This window comes from Sinocyclocheilus rhinocerous, unplaced genomic scaffold (assembly GCF_001515625.1).
Source record: "Sinocyclocheilus rhinocerous isolate Xijiao unplaced genomic scaffold, SAMN03320098_v1.1 scaffold1710, whole genome shotgun sequence".
NCBI lineage: Eukaryota > Metazoa > Chordata > Actinopteri > Cypriniformes > Cyprinidae > Sinocyclocheilus > Sinocyclocheilus rhinocerous.
The window spans coordinates 238,651-255,085 of NW_015650690.1; the positions used below are offsets into that span (position 1 = coordinate 238,651).

Consider the following 16,435-nt stretch of genomic DNA (forward strand, 5'->3'; position numbering starts at 1 on the left):
ATCTAAACTAAGAATCGCAAGAAAAAAAAATCATAATTATCTATTATATATAATTATATATATTATTTTTTATTTAATGGCGGAAACAATCTTAAAATATTACCTTGGCAACTAGTTTAAATAGTTTTAACTAGTTAACTTTTTTTTTTTTTTATTCCAGTTAACATTTATTTTATTTCAAGCATCATTTTTTTCTGTGGCTTGGTATTAGTTAAGTATAATAACCATGGGGATTTTGATTAAAATCTTTTAAATCCAAAACTTTAATTAGAATTTCACTTTTAATTAGAATTTCAATTTAACTAGAATTTCATCATTACCATAAATGTTTCCCACATTGATTTATGAGGAGCTCAGCAACTTTTTAGAGAATAAATTCTAGATGGGAAATGCACCTTTATAATTTTAAAATATTTAATATAAAGTATTTCATCTTAAGTCCATCTTGCCAATGCTGTATTCTTAATTGCACTTAGCTAACTAACCAAGAATGTGTGAATATGTACAATTCTGTAAATTGAGGTATTGATCTTTTGCATTATGTTTATTTTACCTAAAAACTTTGAATGAACAATAATTTGTTCAGTGACCCCTATCTGTATGATACATCATTACACCAGGAGATGGCAGCCAGTGAGTAGAAATGAGTAACCCTGGTCTACGTGAACAGGAAATGTTTTTAAAGTGATATTGATGAAACATGACTCACCTGAAGAGAAGATCCAGCCACAAGCACAGCATCAGATTCAGCCAGCTTGTTATGCACAAAGCTAACTGTAGTCCGGTTCACTACGTCACCAAAGAACGTCACCTCAGGTTTAAGCACACCGCCACAGGCATCACAAGCAGGTACTGTGAAGTTCAGCACCTGCTCGTCTTCCAGAAACACGTCTCCATCTGGGGCCACAGCGCCTGCACTTGCTGCCCAGCCAGGGTTTAGAGCTGCAAAGCGCTTCTGAAGCTCAGCACGTGGAGTCAGCTGCCCGCAGTCCAAACACACAACCCTAAGAGCAGGACAAACATAAAATCACATAAAATATTTTTCCTCTTACATTGCACAGATTCTTTAACTCCATAATCGATGACCTTCAAGCAAGTCCTGCCTTACCTATGTGTAGATCCATGAAGTTCAGTTAGTCTCTGTTGTCCAGCCTTTGAGTGTAATGCATCTACATTCTGAGTGACGAGCCAGTGCAGTTTTCCCTTTTCCTCCCAGTCCCGCAATGCGAAATGTGCTTGATTCGGCTGGTGTGAGGAGAACTGCGGCCACCCCACGTAGTTCCGTGCCCAGTATCGCTGCCTCGATTTCGCACTGCGCACAAACTCTGAGTGTTGCATAGGCCGCCTGTCAGTCCGTGCGTAAAGTCCCACACCTTCTGATCTATAGTCTGGAATTCCAGATTCAGTGGAGAGTCCGGCACCACTTATCACAAACAAACGAGAAGCATGCGACACAAAGGCCTGGAGTTGTTCTAAAGCATTGGAGTCAATTGAGCCACTTGCAGGAACAAATCGTTGCACGCTAGCTTGAATTGTAGAGGCACATCTTCCCACTGCCACATGAGGAGGCAGGGATCTCCATGAAAACAGCATCTACAAACCTGTACAGATAAAAACAAACAACTGTTTATCAACAACAAGCAACTGTTCTACACAATGTCAACTACTCTATGGAATTTACATGTTATGGTCTGAAATATGGTGAACTAATAAAGTTCTTTAACCCTCTGGGGTCGACAAACACGCTGGTGCATTTTGTGGCATTTTCTGATAAATAAAGTTGTTCAGCTAATTTGTTATTCAATAAAATATACATGGAAATGTGTTTCCAATATCCATGGATATAATATACTAATAAATAAATAAGAAAATAAAATCAAATAAAAATAATTACAATATATATATATATATATATACATATAGGCATATACATTGGCCTGTAAATAACTAGATTTACCTGTAAGTAACAGTAATATCTGACTGTGACATCATAAACCTTTAAGTGCAATGTCTTAAAGGTGTATGGTATTTATTACATCATAACATTACTGAATATAAATCTTGTGCAATATTTTTAATGGTATTCGAGCATAAAGACAATTATTACGTTATAAACATAACGATAAAATAGTCATGTCAGTTAATTCAGTTTTTTGACGTCTGAAGGTGGAATGTGACCATCTCATTGTATAACTTGATTCAAATGTCAAGTAAGCTAGGACACTAATAAACATGCCGTGGATATTATGCCTCGTGTAAATATATACACTTAAAACAAATATTTCAAATGTACAAGCAATTACATTACTTTAATAACTTACCTGTATTTATAAAATCCTCGACACCAAAAGTCTTGTATTTCGTAAACATTAGTACAGTAACTGTAGTAGCGGTCATTACAACAAGAACTTCCGTGTTGTTACACAGGTGCATGATGGTAAATGTAGTTTAGTGAAGGTCCTCGCTTTTTGGCTCGTTTACACATCTTCAGCAGTGTTCTTTGATGAAACTAATAAACTCTCCGGTACTGCACTCACAGACATAAAATATATCTTAAGAGAGTATTTTATTTTATGTCAGTAATGACATAATTATGGTGTATTTTCCATGCTTCTTTTTAACATTGTCAAAAAAAATCATAGAGTTTGTTTAGAATATGCTGCACACATCTTGATTGTAGAACTGCAAGATATCTGTCAAAAAAATAAAAAATAAATTAATTCATAATTAAAAACAATAGCCCCAACTAAAATATGCATGAATAATCATTCAAATAAGAAACATTTTACATATCAATGTGCTATTTTAAATCAAGCTCTTTTAAAATCCAGTGATTGTATATTAATGCAAACAAATAACTGGTATAGATATAATAATGTTTCCTTTTATTCTCACTTGAGTGTGTGCAGTTAAAGATGCTCTCAGCCTGTGAATAGAACTCTTCTCCCAATATGGTACGGTAGTCCATGTGACTGGTGTGAACGAGGCACCTTGTAGCATCTTTAAAGAGCAGGTCACTCTCTCCATACTGCTGAGACTCAAACAGGTGGAACCCAGAATCTGGACGAGCTGCTATGGTTTCCTATAGTGCAAAACACATCAGTATTCTGATGCTAAAAGACTCTCAAATTAATCAAATGATTATTAATTCAGCGTGCAGACCTGTGACTTCAAGAGGTCATAAATGCGAGCTGTAAGAACAGGATGTGTCATAACAATATTTGAAGGGATTGCTCCTAAGTTACAGGTCTTCCACTCTGTCAGAGGAGCCCGGCTGCCATCCCCACAAAGCAACTCAAAGTATACCAAGCGAGCCAACCCTCTGCCCAGCCACTGGTGTTTAGACCTGTCCAACAAACACATCACGCATATTACAAATGTGATTCATTTCAATGACATCTCTCAAGAGTTTACATCTTACGTTCGATGTTGCTCTCTAGACTGTGGTGTTCCATGAACGCCACGTCTCCGAAGCTCTTCCCACTGGGGTCTCCAACCAAGCACCTGAAGTAAAAGACATTTTAAAGCCTGCACAGCTGCTTGGTTTGCACTATGGTACATTAACAATGAGAGATATTTTTTTGTATACCATTTTATTTGAACTGTGCGCAAATAGCAATTCCTCACCTTAATGCACCCATATTGCCATAGTAACGCTCATTATGGTTGTCAGCTTCCTCAGTCCCACCCATACACACCTTACAGAGATTGCCTTGACCTCCTGGCAAACAACCTTTCCAAAACACCTCACCGTACACTGAAAACAGAATGGGCTACATTGAAGGAATAGTTTATCCCAAAATGAAAATATGCTGAAAATGTACTCACCCTAAAGCCACCCAAGACGTAGATGAGTTTGTTTCTTCGTCAGAACAGATTTGGAGAAATTTAGCATTACTTAAATTTGTTCACCAATCGATCCTCTGCAGTGAATGGGTGCCGTCAGAATGAGAGTCCAAACAGCTAATAAAAATACTACAATAATTCACAAGTAATCCACACAACTCCAGTCCATCAATAAATGTCTTAAAGATGTGTGTTTGTAAGAAGAAAATCCATCATTAAAGCATTTTAACTGTCCTTTAGCTGTTTTTTCATCAGCTGCTTTTACCAGCTCATTCTGATGGCACCCATTCACTGCAGAGGATCTATTGGTGAGCAAGTGATGTAATGCTAATTTTCTACAAATGTGTTCTGATGAATAAACAAACTCATCTACATCTTGGATGACCTGAGGGTTTTTTTTCCTTTAAAGCAGGGGTTCCAATACCTTCTTTCTTAAAGTGCCGTGTGAGATTAAGTTAGTATTTAATTAATTTAACGTCACACTTGCTTGTTCACGGCTCTTTAATGCTGGTTAACGGTCACATGACATGCAAGTAAACAGAAACCATTAAAAGATGCATTAAAAGATAAATAAAATATTATATTCAAACTATTTGATCAAGATACCAAGTAATAAAAAGGAACATGTAGTACCATTATTTGGCTGACATGGGGCACTGCTGGTGTGCTCTGTGCTGAGTGTGTGTCTCACAGGTAAAACCCAGCCAGCAGGGCTGTACATGTGACTGTGGCAGGAGCGTCTGCCGCCCAGACTTCCAAAATATAAACTCCTACTTGTCCGACGTACAACTGCCACACCATACACTGATGGTAATTCTGCAGAGATAAATATATTTTGTAAAGATGCAATAATAGAGATTGCATTCATGCTAAGCTCATTTTAGCCCTGTATTACCATCACTTTCAAAATGGCCTCCAACTCCTTCAGGATTCTCACATTTCTCTCCTAAATTTGAACAAATGAACCAGCAAAGAGAATAACAAATCGATGTGAGAAGAACACGAGTGAGTATGACATGGTACATTAGGATGTTAGATCTTTTACATACCATAATATTCAGTCACAACAGGGACAAGGCCACATTTCCCAGCTATGAATGCGTGAGTGGCATCAAGAGACAACAGCATCCACCTCATCCCTCTGTGAAAATGAACAATTCTGTTCTATGCACTGATACAAAGAACAATCAGCAGTGTCAGTATTAATTAAAACTAAAAATAGTTTTCATTATTTGAAAAAGATTAAATGAAATACAATATAAATATTGGATGAAAAACTTAATAATGAAAATGAGAAACGTTACCTTAGCACCTAACCTAAATAAAATACAATTAAGTACTAAAAAATACATTAAAGTAAAACAGAATATATATAGAGCATGAGTTCCATCTGCACACAACAGTCTGAACTCATCTTTCTCACTTTCTGTTGAAGAAAAAAAACTATAAGCCGGGATCAAAAAGAAATATGAAAGAGAAGGAAAAGCTGTTAATCTCAAATAGGATTTAATCACTAGTACATCCATATAAGCATATTGTTTGTGTTAGAGTTAATTATTGTGTTAACCATCTATGCTGTCCAGAGCTGTGTGATCCACAAAGGCAACATCTCCTGCACGTGACTGTAAACATCTACAAGAAAAAGACTGGATGCTGTAAGATCCTCAAGGGAACTTGGCAGTGACTTATTGATACAGGTGTAAATAGGATTATTTTAACCTGAGTGCTCCTTGGTTGTGGTAGAATGGTTCACTGTGAAACATCTCACAATGGAAATTTTTCTGACGAATGTATGACCTTTGACCCTGGCACAAGGAACAAAGGCTGGGTGCCATTGTAGTTGCTCCAGGCACACAGCTGGCACTGAAGAAAGCACTAACCGCTGACAAAATAGTCAAAGTATGAGCACTGGGAACTCGGCACACAGTCTTACATATTTTTGAAAACTTTGTTTGTTTGGTTTGGGAGAACATGACGGAATTCTTCCTATGTTATGATCCTGATTACCAAGTGACTGGAAATACATAACGAAAATTTGGAAAACCGTTTCAAACTGATTTAATTCCATTACATTGGAACTGATCTATTACACACTACTGTTTCTGTGTTGTTTTAGTAATATTTTTTATACTAATAAAGGTTTTATTAATATTTTTGAATGATCTTTTCTTTTTGATATTATTTTTTATTTTAGTTAAAAGGAGTAGTTCACCCAAAAATGAAAATTTGCTGAAACTTTTTGTCTTAACTTTTACCATCACAATACTCCAGTCCTTCAGTTAACATTGTGAAGCAAAAAGCTGCATGTTTATAAGAAACACATCCATCAATAAGACGTTTTAACTTTAAACCATCACTGGACAAAAAACTTGTCCATTGTAATATTTCTTCCAATGGAAAAAGTTCATCCCTCTTTTGTTTCAGAAGACATTAAATGACGTTTTAGTAAGTATGTTATGTGCTTTTGTTGTTTATTTTTTATTTTTTTTATATTTAAGTTTTAGTTAACATATATACATTATATAACTGGTTATATAAGATTTGTGATTGGTTGTCTTACCCTGACTGAGAGGCTCATCCTCTGCCCAGGGCAGGAGGTTTCGAGAAAGGAGATGTCCCAAAGGGAGACTCCAACCTGCAGTCCAGCGAGCTCCACTATGACAACTCCTACTGACCCGCAAAGAGCGCATATCTAAAGTACTGCTGTTCCTCACCACAGCAACTGCAAGAATACAGCCACCTGGGAGATGAAGGCGGAGACAAAGTGAAAAAGGAACATATTTACATGTTTCTGCTTGCAAAGTGTGAGGCGTATGACCTACTAGACACCATAAACAGAGCAAGAATGAAACCACATTAGGTTTTTGTATGATACCATCTCTGTAGATTTCCTTTGCAACTACTGTGAGGCCAAACTGCAGAGTACACCTCTCCAGCATCCAGAGTCACTAGGTCAGCTTTATTATCCTGACAGGAGAGGATAGCAGAACGTAAAGCATCTACATTTCTGTTCTGTGATTGATTTGTATTCAAACATTTCAGCTTACACACAATATCATATGTAACCCACCCATCTTATTAATGCAGTCAGCAGTGCCATAAGCTTTCACACATGAGAGACGGCCGAATGCTGAGAGCCGCAGGTGGAAGGACTGCGACCAGAGCTTTGGCCAGCTCAGCACACTTCCTCTGCTCCAGCTCTGAGACTGTACACCAGCGCATCTTCTTACCTGACCGCAGATATACAGGCATACACTTACAAAGCAGTGATATAACAGGTCACAAATAAAATTTGGTTTTACTTAATAAATTACTTTTTTTTTTCGTGAAGAAATGAAAATATTTACAATTGTGTTTTATGTCAAAAAAACATATCTTTGCATGAATTTATGGACCATGAACCATTTATTTGGAAATAGGAAACAATTATAAACCATAAAAATCGCACGGTCGACAAAATATACGTAGCTGTCATTACAGGCATACTACTGTCATAAATATCGCAAAAACTAACAGAATTATCTTTAAGGGGTCCCACTTTATATTAAGTGGCCTTACATTTAAATTAATAATTTGGTACAATTCACTTATTGTGTACATATAAGTTTTTACATTGTACTTGTATGTTAAAAAAATACCTGCATGTAATTACATCTGTAATTACTTTATAATTACACTGTTGACAGATCCCTTACACCTTACCGATACCACCAAACTTGTAACTTACCAGTATCCCAACTTAATAGCAGCAAAAGTGTATTGCAATACAATATTAACACAATAAGTTAACTACACTTTGTAATGTAAGTACATAGTAGTTAAGGCCACTTAATATAAAGTGGGACCAACAATTTTAAATGTAGGCCAGTTTTATAATTCAGTCCCTACTAATTTTGTATTGTAAAAAAATAAAATTACTGTAAAAATATATAATCTATATGTTATTATTATTAATTTTTTTTTACAATACAAAATTAGTAGGGATATTCACATATTAGTAGGTAAGTGGGTGCAACATGCGTATTCTGGCAGCGGTCTAGCAACTTTTTCTTCTCCGAACGTTTATCCCCTAATAATTCTAAAATACGTTCAAAACTATGAACATATTTCTGAAAATGTAAATGGATAAGATGAAATGCATGTAAAAAATACAACTGAAAAAGCACCAGTTAATCATTCGCAGCTTTTGATAATTTTAGCAAACGCGCACTTACCCCAGCTGGTGATGGAGCACAGCAATAATATGACAATAACACTAACTCGCTTCATCATAATATCAGAAATCTTTTCTGGGAAGATGAATCACAGTAACTGTCTACATCGAGTCCAGCAGAGACGTTTCGGTGAAACAGGCATGTCGCCTACTGAAGATCTCACTGTCTAGGTTTGCGTCAGTCTGAAAAAACATGTACTGTGCAAACGGGTGTTTTCAAAGCGAATAGTTCTAATAATAAATGCGCGCATATGGAAAATATTACACTGAAACTCTCATGTCACGTGGACCATTCTCGTCCAGTCATCCTTCCTTGTTGTATGGCATTTCCAGAAAGCGCTTTTGTTCAGGATTGTGTTAGTATTAAATGGACTTTACTCCACTGAAGCAGCAACGGAGTCCATGTGAACGTCCAAATGAGGATTCCAAGTTTAGGATCCAACATTCCAACGTCATGCGCAGCCAACAAAATTTTAACTCAGGTACCCAGTTTTTAGGATGTACGTTAAAGGTAAATAAGCAATTTCAAAACATTAAAATCTGTGATTTAATGCTTTATTAGAAATGAAATACATATTTACAAAAGTGTCTTTGAATACATAAATAACTGAAATAAAAACAGGTTTTGAGTCACACAATTTAGATTTTCCCCCAAGGGTTCCAAAAATACAATATCATCTGAAATTGTTTCTGGAATAAAGTTGGCATCATATAATGGGCTGCACAATATAGACTTTTTATACTTATATTCCATACTTAGTGGGTGTTTTTGTATTAACATTGGACAGTAGTTGGCTCTGGATGGTGTTAAGTCTGGCAGCATGGCGAATCATGGTGGGTTTCTGTTTGTTTAATCTCGAAGATAGAGAAGAAATGCGACTCTCAAGCTGCAAAGAAACATCATATGGAAACATTACTAAAATTATTCTGAAAATTAAATAAATAAATGAAACCAGAGATGAACAAATAGCCTAGCTACTGTCTAACATGCGTAAAGTAGAATATTTTTCTTCAAACAACGGTCTTATATACATAACCGATCTTTAAATCACCATTGGTAGCACGATTTATTGTAATGCTTTTTTCCTCAGTTGGTCAGGACAAACGTGGCAGACTTTTACTAACTTGTTCAGATGACAATATACGGTGAAAATTCTTATTTGGGTCATATATTCCAAGACGTAGGCTAGAATCTGTGATTGCGAAGTACAGTAAATATCCACACCGGTGCGGTGATGACTGACTGCCACACATTCACCTCAAAACATTAGATTCATCTGCGCTGGAGCCAGAACACCGGCAGATAGTGTTTTGGTCGCGAGACAGGTCAGCGGAAGTTTTTTTTTTTTTTTTTTTTAAAGTGCAAGGTCTAGACACGTGTTTTAGAAGCTGAATTTCTTTGAACTTGAGCGCCGTGTTTTAGAATGATGTATTATGCACGCGAATTATGCGCGAGAAGCTGCTATAAAGACCTGAGACGAGAGCGTAGCATTCAAGACGTCGAGCAGCGCATGAATTAAAAAATGCATTCTGAGTGAATGACCCTACTAAAATCTACGTAGCAAATACAGATGGCAGAGTATTGAATAAAACAAAATCGCATAGCCACCAAATTCGAAAATCTGACATCCAGGAAATAAATATGTCTTAGGCAGCAGTTTTACCACAAATACAGACAAGTGATACCAGCACAACCACCAGAAATACTTAATTGTGTCTGCTTTACAATGAAACAAGCTCAGTGCGACCGATTCCCTGACATAATACATTAATTGCGACCCATTTAACAGATGCATTATTTTAAGTTAGAACAACTTGAACAGCAACAAACAATAACAATACAGCGAAATAATTAACTAACTATGATCATCTAGCCCTCTATTAAACATAAAAAAATTATTTCATCATAGCTTACTCAGTAGTGCTGCATAAGTTGCACCTCTTGCAAGGGAATTTGTGTCAGAGATGTAACAATTAAAATGCGACTTTGTGAAACGGACTGCCCTAAATTATTGCTATATAGTAGCATCATATTAATGCTAGAAAGCCTATGCATTTGGCAACTACATTTTTTAAATAAACCATTATATTTCATAATTAAAATCTATTTTCACACTCATCTTGGGTGAGGGGGCGGGATAGTCCAGAGTGAGGGGGCGACGCGCCTAAGAATAGGTGTCACTTTCATATGAAACAACTGCTTAGGAACTAATGACTCAAATGTACTCTTAGTCTCTTGTGGCCTTCTCTAAGCTATATTAACATGTGCCTTGACCTTGAGCATGAATGAGTGCAGGAGAAAAAGAAAAAGATATATGGATACCTCACTTAACTCCTTTAAAATGCTTTCTCGTTCCTCAGTTTCTCCCTCAATGCCTGTTGTTTCGAGCCAGTTAGTCAAGACCTTTTGGAGCTTACGCCATGTCCTAAACACACACATACATACAAACACACAAACACAGACTGGTTTCACTATATTAGTGAAAACATCTCATTAGGTGCAGTGTTTTTTTTTTTAATGTGAAGCTGAAGATATTTGTTAAACCCCTTTTGCTAGATCACAAAATTGAAAAGCAAAACATTCCTTTCTCTGTAAAGTGCAGAATCCAAATATTTTCTCCTCATTAGTCTCTGAAACATAGCAGAAACAACTATTCACACCAAAAGCCAAGTTTCCTTTGTGTTTGCTAGAATAAAAAATCCAATTAAATAATATGTTGATTCAGTCAAACTACAGCTGGAGAGTCGATTCATATTTCTTCAAAACAGCTCCAGTCTGAAAACGTGTTTGTAATGTAGATCTGGGACTTTTATTGCAGGATCACTTTAGCTGGAAAAAATGTCTGTTATATGCTATATATAAACAACTATATATATAGTGGTTTATATAGCATATAACAGGCATTTTTTTCCCAGCAAAAGTGATCTAAAAGTGGCTAAAGTGATTGCCATAAAAATAATTAATAGTTATAATATTTCTTTTATAATAAATAATTCTAAATGCTGCACATTCATCCTATTCAAAGCCAAATGTACTTACTGTAGCTGTTTTCTGTCTTGCTGGTATCGTTGCATTTCCAGTCTAATATCTAGTAGTTCTTTTGTGAGATTTTCTGTTTGCTCCACATCTACAGTCTCATCTTCCTCATTCTCCTCATCCTGCTCAGGCAATCTCTCATGTACACCTGCAGCCCAGACATGAGAAGCGTAAATGGTCTTTCAATATGTTACTGAACCTCAGACTTGTAAAATGAAACTTTCTTCATATTATGAAAGACTACATGTTTTTACCTTGTGTTTTGAGAGGGTGGGAAGTGAAATGCGTAGAATGCAGTGGCAGCTCTTGATGTTGTAAGCTTTTTTGCTGTAAAAATAAGAAAACTGCATAATTCATTCAATGTAACAGTCTTTACAGAACGATTAGTGTATAAAGAATTGGCAATTCACATTTAAGCCAAAACACGAAGCTGCAAAACAAAAACACCAGTAAGTAACCAAATGAATAGGAACTGACAGGGGAATAAACTAATAAAAGTAGCATTATACAAATGCATTCAAACAAGTGTTCTTACAGCATGAATGCTTACCTTGTCATGTGCTAAAGAGACAGTAAATGAAGATGGAGGAAGCAGTATGTCCTGGCCGAGAGTGGCGATAGTTCCAGGAGGGCCTGGTTTGAAAGGGAGGACCTTTTTTTTTTTTACTCACTGTTACTTGCTTTAATGGCGGATGTGTGTCTACCTTTGAGTGCAGGCGAGGACACGTTCAAGCTGCACAAATGGACTGAGGGTAATGGAGAAGTCTCTCTTACAGACACCCTCTGACTACTGGAGCACCATAGAGAAAGGCAAGGTTCATTAGTATGTAAAAAGTTATTTTAAAAAATTATTGCAACTTTAGGTTTGATGCATATTACACCTGCTGATTTTGAAGTCACGTGGCAGAGGTTTGAGTGGGGACTGCAGAAGGTCATCTGGTCTTCTCGGTTGCAATCTAGATGCTCGAACTGACCACCTGTTACCAGAAAAGGACAATTCCATTAACTGAACAATGGTCAATCAGATTATGTAACCTCGTTTTCAAAATCTTAATCAAATTTGTAAAAATTAAAACAGAATCAGAATTAACATTTGCAATAGGAATGACTTACAGCTGACTGATGATGGAATCTTTCTGCCTCTGCTCTGCTGCTTGGCTCCTGATTGGACAAGGGGTGGGGATGGGGGTGTGGTCTTCTGGCAGAAAAAAAGGCACGCTCTTTTTGGGGTGGCCATCTGTTTTACTTTTACCCTTGACAGGCTTGCACAGTGCCCGCTGCTTCCATCGTTTAGCACACCGCCTTACCATTTCCTGCAGCTGTCGACAGCTCTGTATGTGATGCAGATTACTTAATATTTATGCAAACACATAAACAAGTATGTACTCTATTGCCTATAGATTGAAATACACAAATATGCAGTATAACAGTACCTGTTCATAGCTGTGCTGGGCAATATTAGTTGAGAAAGCACTCATGTGTGCTGTGTGCATGAGGATGTGTGTTACACCCTCTCTCAACAGTTCATCTCTGTAAAACTGAGCTGCCTCAGTCAAACGCTTCTGTTTTATCTGACGCTCTGAAATCCATTGCCGCCACATGCAAAACACCTGAAAACATACAGAACAAACTGTATGAAATTATGCAGATGCAGGAAACCTGCATTATCATTAATAAGTGGTGCATGATCTGGCATTACCTTGGCCTGCAGGTTGAGGGACCAATGCCAAAGGGCAGTCTCAGTTTTCTCTGCTTCTATTCTTCTGCTCTGCAGCTGTATGTCATAAACATTCAAACTCAGACAGAAAATACAATATAAAAACTTCAAAGAGACTGTAACAATCAATCATAAGTAGCTGCAGCTCAAAAAAAGGAAATGAGGCAATATCAGCAGCTCCACCCACTGCACAGTAAGTGAGACTATAATAAAGCTTTAATATCACAAGTACAGCTATATTTAAACAACAGGCTGTGCTATATTAATAAGAGTTTAATGAAAAAAAATGTGCTATTTTTTAATAAGGAGATAAAAAAGCATATATAACACACATTTGAGAGCAGCTGAAGCACTGTACTGACCAATCAGCATCAATGTTTTTTTTATTTATAAAATCCATCAAATATGATTGAATGCTTTGTTAAATCAAAACTCACCTGTGTTTTCCAGCAGATAAAAAAGTGCTGACAAATCCTCAACTTGTGAAGCTCAAAGCTTCTTTTCTTCATTACCTAAAAAACACAAACATGACAAAAAATATCAAATAATTAAGATTGGACTGAAATATATACAGATATGGAGACTTAGACAGTCACCTGATAAGTTTTGTGATGCTGAATATTAGTGGTCCATGTGTTGAGAGTTCTTTTCCCCAGGGTTCTGTTGTAGTGTGTGCTGGCCCTCTCATTCTCCAGTCTCTCGTCTTTTACCTCTGTGCTTCGCTCTCTCCATCTTCTCAAAGCCACCTGCATGCGAACTAGCAGTACAAAAACAACACTGAATAATTTCATCATTACACAGACTAATAACAGTGGCATTCATATAACCAAAGTACATTCATCCAGGTGTGTTTGAGCTTGTTTCAGAGCTTCCTCCTGCTGGTGACAGTGAAGATGAGCAGATACTGTTCTCTGTCGCCATTCCAGAAACACCTATCAAACAGTTCAAATATATATTATTTAGTTTATAAAGTTGTACTTATAAATAATAGGTGTTACTTTTTACTTGTTATACAACTAATTTTGATATAAGCACCTGAGATAGAAGGTGCTTTTGAGAAAAACATTTTGCTCTGTTTTCCTTCTCTCTCTCTTCCGTCAACTGTGCCACGTTTATCCTCCACGAATAGAACATTCTTCTGCAGAAACATAAATAAAAAAGGACAGAACAGATCACATATCTTAAAATACACACTACAGTAAATTATAACAAATAGATCATAATAATACCTGACAAGCTGCTGCTGATGCTCCTGGTAACGGCACTCCACATTTTGGTTGATCGATTGAGTCTGCAAATGGTATGACTACATGCATGCATGTACAAACAATGAGTTAATCAACTTTTCAGCTGTACACTTGATATAAACAATTTAAAATGCATTACTATAATATAGCAGTATTTGCAAATATACTGTATCCTGTGTCAAAACAATTGTATTCGTACCTTCCAAGCCTCTAGAGCATGTCTGAGCAATCTGCTGTTGTAATGTTTCTCCATTCGTGCAAGTTTCTCTCTCTTCTGTCTTTTGTGATCTACATACTGTTTAACAAGCTCATATTTACTAATATTAGATTCACAATATTTCAAACCAATTAAAACAACAACATCATCATATGATTTAAAAAAAACACTATCAGGTGTTTTCTTCGTGAATACAGCCAGCTGTGCCGTTCGTACCTGATGCCAGTCTGCCATGGCTCTTCTCAGACAGCGCTGTCCGTAATGATCCTCTGCCTGCTCGAAATGTCTCTGACTAATCAACAAAACACAAAAAAGCTTAAACTTCATCAAAATTCTCTGTGGTTTATTAAGATGTTCTTCCTGTAGCTTACATTATCTGATTCGCACCTGGTCTGTATGTTTGCGAGGAGGTTTCTCCACTGGTTCAGGGCCTTGCGTAGCAGAGAGTGTTTGTAAAGCGAGTCGGCTGCTGCTTGTTTGAATCTCTCGTCTCTACGCTGTACAGCACCAAAGTACCACTTAGACCAGGCGCGGGCACAACACACATGCTCGGAATGCAGCACAGCCTATGAAAAATACACAAATAACAGTAATATTGTAACATTATTACAATTTAAAACAACTGTTTTCTGTTTTAATATATTTTACAAAGTAATTTATTCCTGTGATGACAAAACTGAATTTTCTGTCTTCAGTGTGACACAATCCTTCAGAAATCTTTCTAATATATATGGATTTGGTACATTTCTTAATATTATCAATGTGGAAAATGAGTGTGCTGCTTAATATTTTATGGAAACTGTTATAAATGTTGTCTTCAAGATCCTTTGATGAATAGAAAGGTCAAAAGAACAGCATTTATTTGATATAGAATTTATTTATTTGATATAGATATGTCTTTAATGTCACCTTTGATAAATTTAGTCCATCCTAGCTGAATGAAAGTATTATTTTCTTTAAAAAGATATCTCACTGACTTAATTTTTTTGTGAATGTATATTCATGGATGTCATCTTACCGTTCTGTCAGCAAGTCTCTGATCTCTCTGTACCTCCAGGTTTCTCCACCAAGTGTAAAATACCCAACTGCAAGTCTGCTGCCTGTATAGAGGACAAAAACATGTACATTTTCAGTACAATACAACACAGACATGGATATCTACATGCGCACACACTATTTTAGGCACAGAAACTTGCCTGTAATGTTGTTCAGCTCTCTCTTTCTGCTCTCGTTTCTCTGTGCGTTGTGCTGCAAACTCCATCCAAGTGTTTACACATTGTGGAAAGATACGTCGGGCAAAGCAGGCATCAGCACGTAGTTCCAACTCCTATGTAAATATGTATATATACAGATAGTTTGATAATATATTAGAAGCATTTTTAAGGCACAAATGGGGAAAGGTGCAGTCCATTACTAACTGCAGGTGGCCTATGATATAAGATAATGAGAGTGTGGTGGCTACCTGCATTTGTCTGTGCTCTGTGAGACGTTTTCTCCAACGATGAAGGCAAGATCTCAGCACAGAAATTCTGTTGATTAATGACAACCATTTAAAAGTCTCACAGACCAACTCATGTTTATTAACAACCTAAAATTTATAAATATATATGACATGCTTCAAATAAAAAAGCAAATGTAGATTGTTTTGCCAACAGTGCACATATTTAAATCATTTATGTAACTAACTTGTGATGGGCTTGTGCAACACTCATTCGGGGCTGCAGGCTTCTGTCCTCAGCCTGATCCAAGCGCAACTGCCAGACTTTCCAAGACCTTGCCAGCAACTGAAAAATGTCAATATCCATTTCTGGCATTTACACTTTTTACACAAAAACCTTGAAGGGATCTTATTATGCTTTTTCACTTTTTCAACTTTAGTTAGTCTGTAATGTTGCTGTTTGAGCATAAAAAAGATCTGCAAAGTTACAAAGCTCAAAGTCCACTTCAAAAGGAGATATTTTATTTAACAGAAATCACTTTTCGCAAACTACAACGAATGACTCGTTTGGACTACAACGCATATTTTCCAGGATTTATGATATCACAAATACCGACGAATGGGACGAGACCTGGTCTAGAAAAGGCAACGAGTGTTATAGGCGGGTGTCGCTGTTGGACAGTGTTATTCCTGCTTCCTGTTTGCAGTGCTGCTGGTTTG

The 16,435-nt window shown here is 36.7% G+C and overlaps 2 protein-coding genes and 1 pseudogene across 2 annotated transcripts in view; all 3 read right to left on the reverse strand.

Moving 5' to 3' along the window:
• Nucleotides 1–1,593, reverse strand: part of LOC107712059 (NAD-dependent protein lipoamidase sirtuin-4, mitochondrial-like) — a 2,544-nt gene extending 951 nt beyond the window's left edge. Inside the window, exons 1-2 of the mRNA XM_016517185.1 lie at nucleotides 1,109–1,593; nucleotides 710–1,004 (exon numbers count right to left, since the gene is read on the reverse strand). Of these exons, the coding sequence (XP_016372671.1) occupies nucleotides 710–1,004; nucleotides 1,109–1,593 (780 nt within the window). The remainder of the gene's footprint in view (nucleotides 1–709; nucleotides 1,005–1,108) is intronic.
• Nucleotides 1,594–2,325: 732 nt separating this feature from the next.
• On the reverse strand, nucleotides 2,326–8,107 carry LOC107712060 (serotransferrin-like; annotated as a pseudogene).
• A 493-nt stretch (nucleotides 8,108–8,600) lies between these two features.
• The window catches only part of LOC107712061 (protein SFI1 homolog), a 14,037-nt gene continuing 6,202 nt past the window's right edge, over nucleotides 8,601–16,435 (reverse strand). Inside the window, exons 11-32 of the mRNA XM_016517186.1 lie at nucleotides 15,964–16,061; nucleotides 15,740–15,806; nucleotides 15,474–15,604; nucleotides 15,296–15,377; nucleotides 14,665–14,843; nucleotides 14,494–14,569; nucleotides 14,260–14,355; nucleotides 14,043–14,119; nucleotides 13,849–13,951; nucleotides 13,649–13,745; nucleotides 13,410–13,570; nucleotides 13,251–13,325; nucleotides 12,796–12,870; nucleotides 12,530–12,706; nucleotides 12,210–12,427; nucleotides 11,978–12,073; nucleotides 11,823–11,886; nucleotides 11,647–11,748; nucleotides 11,351–11,423; nucleotides 11,100–11,244; nucleotides 10,383–10,485; nucleotides 8,601–8,946 (exon numbers count right to left, since the gene is read on the reverse strand). Of these exons, the coding sequence (XP_016372672.1) occupies nucleotides 8,803–8,946; nucleotides 10,383–10,485; nucleotides 11,100–11,244; nucleotides 11,351–11,423; nucleotides 11,647–11,748; nucleotides 11,823–11,886; nucleotides 11,978–12,073; nucleotides 12,210–12,427; nucleotides 12,530–12,706; nucleotides 12,796–12,870; nucleotides 13,251–13,325; nucleotides 13,410–13,570; nucleotides 13,649–13,745; nucleotides 13,849–13,951; nucleotides 14,043–14,119; nucleotides 14,260–14,355; nucleotides 14,494–14,569; nucleotides 14,665–14,843; nucleotides 15,296–15,377; nucleotides 15,474–15,604; nucleotides 15,740–15,806; nucleotides 15,964–16,061 (2,439 nt within the window). The 3' untranslated portion in view covers nucleotides 8,601–8,802. The remainder of the gene's footprint in view (nucleotides 8,947–10,382; nucleotides 10,486–11,099; nucleotides 11,245–11,350; nucleotides 11,424–11,646; nucleotides 11,749–11,822; nucleotides 11,887–11,977; nucleotides 12,074–12,209; nucleotides 12,428–12,529; nucleotides 12,707–12,795; nucleotides 12,871–13,250; nucleotides 13,326–13,409; nucleotides 13,571–13,648; nucleotides 13,746–13,848; nucleotides 13,952–14,042; nucleotides 14,120–14,259; nucleotides 14,356–14,493; nucleotides 14,570–14,664; nucleotides 14,844–15,295; nucleotides 15,378–15,473; nucleotides 15,605–15,739; nucleotides 15,807–15,963; nucleotides 16,062–16,435) is intronic.